The sequence below is a fragment of the Atta cephalotes genome (genome assembly GCF_000143395.1).
Source record: "Atta cephalotes unplaced genomic scaffold scaffold00050, whole genome shotgun sequence".
Taxonomy (NCBI): Eukaryota; Metazoa; Arthropoda; class Insecta; order Hymenoptera; family Formicidae; genus Atta; species Atta cephalotes.
In genome coordinates this window covers 225,348-230,917 of record NW_012130114.1, presented here as the reverse complement: position 1 = coordinate 230,917, position 5,570 = coordinate 225,348, and the positions used below count along the sequence as shown (strand labels likewise).

Here is a 5,570-nt window from a genome sequence, read left to right as displayed (position 1 = left end):
TATATATATATATATATATATATATATATTCGCACGCCACATAATACATTCCTGAATTTATATTACACTATTGATGAAACTTATACAAAACGACAAATAAAATCCTGTTCATGAAGAGATATAATATCTTGCCTTTTAGCATTTTAATTCATATAAGATAAAAAAATATATGTTTTTGAGAAGAAAAAGTTGTATGTGTGATAGAAAAATGCCTTAAATACTAATGTATAAAATTAATTGGTATTCACTTATGCAACTTAACTTTCGTTAAACATCTGCAAAAGTGACAATCATTATACATATATGTACATACTCCGTGCATCCTCTCGTGATTGTACTTTCACCAATTTCCTGTCTTGTCACGATAAGTTCCGTGTAGCAGAAGAATCTCGTTCTACAAGTATCTATGCCTGCTTCTTTGCAGGCTTTGCTCGTACACACGCACTTTCTGCCTATATAAAACATAACATTTGTGTAACGATCGAACAATTCAAAGAAGTTTAAAATAGAGAGTTCAAATGAGAGTTGACAAAAATATTTACTCACAATAGTGTTTATGAATTTATTAATTTTGTCAAGTTTCGCAAAGATACGTTGCTAATTTATGAAAAATAAAAATTTGATTTCAAAAATTAATGATGAAACTTGATCTTTATGTTACATGAGAAAAATTTAGAGCACGTCAATTTATATGCTCGTTATCTTCTATACATATATGTATTATTATAGTTTCACAATCAGTTTTACTTTGTACAATACCAAATTGTTGGAATGAAATAATTCAGTCGAGCGCATTCACATAGAAACTAGAAAAAACGTTTAATTAATGGCGTCCTTTCGCGCTAATTAGAGAGACGTCTGCAGCGCGGCAATTATAATTAAATGCAAGCTCGCTCACCTTCGACTTGCGCGACACTCGTCGACAGAGATACGATGCACCCCGCGAGGAGATATCCGACTAACGATCGACCGATTATCAATCGACGAGTGAGCATCTCTTCTTTCCAAGGTTTTCAAGGTTTCCAAGGTTTCGAACTAAGTATTTATACTGAATTAGTTTTTGCGTTTATCGCTTGTCAGGCGCCACGTTGCCGATAAAAGGACTGCGAGTCATAATTACAACTCTCGCGATTCTCCGCTGAAATGGATCGTCTTATCGGTTGAAAGGACTATTTCGAAATGTTGTGGAAGGAGGAAGCTATACCGCGACGAAACTCTCTTCGCCGTTACTCGCGTGGGCTCCTCTAATTTTGGCGCCTCCCACTAAAAGAGTGTCGCGTCGTGGCCGGTTCGACAATTTATACCTGTATCTATTTTAATTCCATCATCGATGGCGTTTATTCGCAAATCCCTTTTCGTTTCTGCTATCGTAAAGCGATATATTTATTCTCGCTTCGCGCCTTTTGCTTTCGCACGAATCCAATCCCCTTTTTTCGCGGATGCTCTCGTGACAGAGTGCTGGCGGGAGTTACCGCACTCTTAAAGTTATCCGATTTATTGGAAGAATAACGCCAATTTCTCCCCACGCTTTTATACATATGAAAATATATATTTCGAGACGATACTTTCGTCCCGCGTCGACGACGTATTCGATTCGGACGTAACCGCAGGCTTTGATGGCACCGAATGGTGCGTGCGAGAGAGAAAGAGAGAGAGAGAGAGAGAGAGAGACCTCCTCCAGACGGCGCCGACGACTTGGAGTCACAGAGTCCTCGTTAGCGGAAAAATCCAAGACAGGGCGCATCTTTTTCCTCTTCTCTCTGATCGAGAAATATTTCTGTCATTTATACGCAAAAATATCGCGAAAATAGTACGATTAAATAAATTATACATATACATATGTATGTACATGTGCATCATAGAGCGATACATGTACGCTCAATTATTTTCACTCTTTTAAATTAGCAACTATTTGGGAAACAGCTACTGCATATATATAGCCATATCCGAGGGAATAGAAGCAAAGATCACAATCCATACAGCACAGAAGATTGAAGCAATATTGCTGCAATGTTGCAATATTACAAATTGCAATGTAATAGAGGTTATAGAAATGTAAATTAATATGTCTGCAAAATGTCAGTAATATGCTTGTAATATTTCACAAACATTGCAAAATTATAATTCTTTAATTGTTACAACAATAATATAAATTTTTACAATATTTATGTAGTACAGTCTTTTAGTTTAACAGCCGTTTTTATTTGACGGCCATTTCATTAGCTAAGTTTTATATTTATTTTAAATATCAAAAGATTGTACCTATAATATCGAATTTGGATACAATCAATGCATTATTATCGGAGATAAGATGATAAGCAATTAAACTGCTAAAAACGATTTATTTTGAAATATTAATTATGTGTTCGATGATGTATTTATGCCTGATGTGAACGCAAGAATAAACCAGCACCCGAACTTTATTAATAAATTTCATACCGTCATTTTTTAATTGATTTCAATTGATTCGGATTCAATTTCGAATTAAAAAGCATCACTGCGATTAACTTAATCTATGATTAACTTACCAAGCAACTGTATTATTATATTAATGTGGATAATATTTGTAGTTTGTTCGAGGCACACACATACATGCTTTATTTTTACAAATCTTTACGAAATTTATCCTTCAGAATTAATACTATATTTATTGGAATATTTTATCGTTTTATTATAAAAAATTACTTTTGAAGCACATATCACTAGAAAGCGATTTGTAGAAAAATTAAAGTTAGAAAGATATATGTATATAAATAATATTTTCATTTTCTTCGTAAAAAATTTATCCAAACATTACATTGCAATATTGCTGGAACGTTTTGTTGCAATATAACAAAAAGCGGACATCTTAACATTGTTGGAATTTTGCAACAATGATTCAGCAACGTTTCGCAATCACTATGCAATATTGCAATCTTTCTGTGCTGTATGGGAAGCGAGCATTTTAAAGAAATAAAAAATTTTTATTAAAAAAAATCAAGATGTCTCGCAGAAATATTGCAAATACAATATATGATAATCAGTAATTATAATAAGATCAAAATTACAAACCGGAATAATATTAATTTCAGATTTTTCGAGCCTTTCCCTTTTTCGCTCTTTTGACATAATACATCACATCATAATTAAATTGACGATCGCGTGACAATTGTATAAGTTATTACAAAAATGCGAGTGGACGGTGATGAGTGATTTCATCAAGAGCATGTAAAGTTTTCCTGTGTTTGACTGGCAATGGCGGCAATATACTGGCGTTCAATGACTCACGAATCATGGTGCGCGCAGTCATCAGAACTTTTCAAGTGCAGCAGAGATGAAAGTTAAATTCTTCGTTTGGCTTCCTGAGTATGCAACATTAACCAGAATCTCCCCGTTCTTTGCATTTTTTTTATTCGACCTCTGAGTCGAGAGAGAGAGATGGTAAAAGCCGAGTTGGGTTATCGGAATAACACTTGGCGTTACAATTTAACGAGGTCGCGCGTCAAGCTTAATAGTCTATTTTCTGATTGCTTCTTGCTGTACACAGTACATACAAATGGATCGAATGTCTGTGAGATAAAACGATTTACGCGGGAGCATAAAGATTTCTTTCATGTAAAATTTATTGAATCATACTTTTATTTAATTTAACTCATCGTTTTTTTCTTATAATTGGTCTATCTCATTGTCAGCTAGATACATCTTTGTACCAGGGAATGGAAGTAACTCGTTATATATTTGGTAACAAACTGCGTTATTTTTTTCTTTGGTAACTGTGACGATAACGAAATTACTTATTTTTTTTGATAACGAATTTTACAATTACTTTTATCGTTACTTTGCACATGATTAGACACAAGCCACTTACTGTAAAAGCCACTTACACTGTAAAAAAATTTCTTTACACATATAATACACATGTAAAATAGATTATATGATTAGTCCTGTATATATAAAAAATCATGGAATTTTACAGAAATTATATAAGTCCACAAAAATTATGTAAACTTTATTGTGTAAATATATCTTAATTTATATTGAAAATTATGTAAATAGCAGATATTTTGAATATTTTTTGTAATTATTCAAATTTTACTAATATTACGTAATATAATAGAAATTTTTCGCGTATTGCCATTAAATGTATAATAATATATAATGCGAAATGTATTGTTATATTATCTTCTGTAACTACACATACACATTGTAATTGTACTTCCACAACAAAATCTGTTTAGTTACAAACCAAGAAATTATTTTTACTTGCATATTGCAAATTTACAAACGTGGACGTTTGCAATTATTATAGTGAGTCTCAAAATTATCCACTATAATAGTTGTAATTTTACACAATTTTTTACAGTGCATAGCGCTTGAGTAGAGGCCCGTCCGCTATGTTTGGCAGTCGTAGATTTAAAAAAAAAAATCACAGAAAAATAACAAAAAGTTATTTTCTCAAGTAACGGTAACTGTAACGAGTTACTTTTAAAAATCGATAACTAGTAACAGTAACTTGTTACTTTTAAAAAGTAACTTTTCAGCCCCTGCTATATACATATAATACAATCTAGAAATATCAGATAGGACAGTATTGTTAATGTAAAGCACATTGCTTCAAGTTTTAACAATGCAATTTTGCTAATATAGTGGATTTATACACCATCAAATATAATAAGAAGATTGCTAGCTTATTTGCGCTTATTTCGGACATTATATTTAAACATACATAATTATCTACAACTAACATTTTCCTCACACGTTCATTTTAAGAATGTATTGTACATTTCGTTCGAGCACACGAATGAATATCTTTATTTTATTTGAGAAAACAAAGAGACAATTAAAAAGAGCGAAAGAATAAGTCTCCAGAGGGGACTCGAAAAAATTATCGCTGGATTGTCCCTTTTAATTGGCTTAGCTCTGCATGCCACGCACTCTTTCGTTCTCATTCTCGTTCAAATTCGACACAAGTATGTCCTCTTAATTGTCGACGAGAATTGTGCCCATCAAGCGCGAGAAACGAGTTTCGAGCAGGTTCGCACTGCTTGCAGGTCGCGCGTGAGAGAATTAAAGAGCGAAGCTACATCGTTATCCTGCTTATCCGTGTCGATTGCACATCGATTGTACTGTGTGCTCAGTCAAATGTCGTTCGAATCATTCGAAACTGTTCGAAACCGATGCAGAATCATCACGAGACGTAATTAGAGCGGACCGCAGTCTGTAATTCTTTTATAATAGCTTTATATAAGCTTCAAGAAAGGTCGCTGTGTACTTTCACACACGGACGTCTGCACGAGCACACAGTGTTACTTTCTGCGTGAATTTAATCAGCGAATTATCGTCGACGCGCAAGCAAACCGGTTGAAACCTCGCGATACTTTCATTAAAACCAATGGAAAAGATAATTACGACTCGACCGTTTCTAAAAACAATCCTAGTTACTTCAATTTTTACGTGCGTTCTTGTTACATTCTTCTTTCATTCTTATTAGATAACTCATAGTTCTTGTATCTACAAAAATAATTATATATATATATATATATATATATATATATATATATATATATATTATATAATAATTAAAATTAATT

At 33.0% G+C, this 5,570-nt stretch overlaps 1 protein-coding gene across 1 annotated transcript; it reads right to left on the bottom strand.

Moving 5' to 3' along the window:
- Positions 1-267: 267 nt before the first annotated feature.
- LOC105622941 lies at positions 268-995 on the bottom strand. Its single transcript, XM_012204348.1, has 2 exons — positions 899-995; positions 268-452 (listed from the first exon to the last, which is right to left on the bottom strand). The coding sequence occupies exons 1-2, from the start codon at positions 993-995 to the stop codon at positions 268-270; spliced, it is 282 nt and encodes a 93-aa protein (XP_012059738.1).
- Positions 996-5,570: the final 4,575 nt, after the last annotated feature.

Excerpts from the sequence above, each read along its gene's own strand:
- LOC105622941 (XM_012204348.1), bottom strand. The coding sequence starts at position 995 with ATGCTCACTCGTCGATTGATAATCGGTCGATCGTTAGTCGGATATCTC. Across the intron at positions 453-898 it reads GAGTGTCGCGCAAGTCGAAG|GCAGAAAGTGCGTGTGTACG; the intron begins GTGAGCGAGCTT and ends TGTTTTATATAG.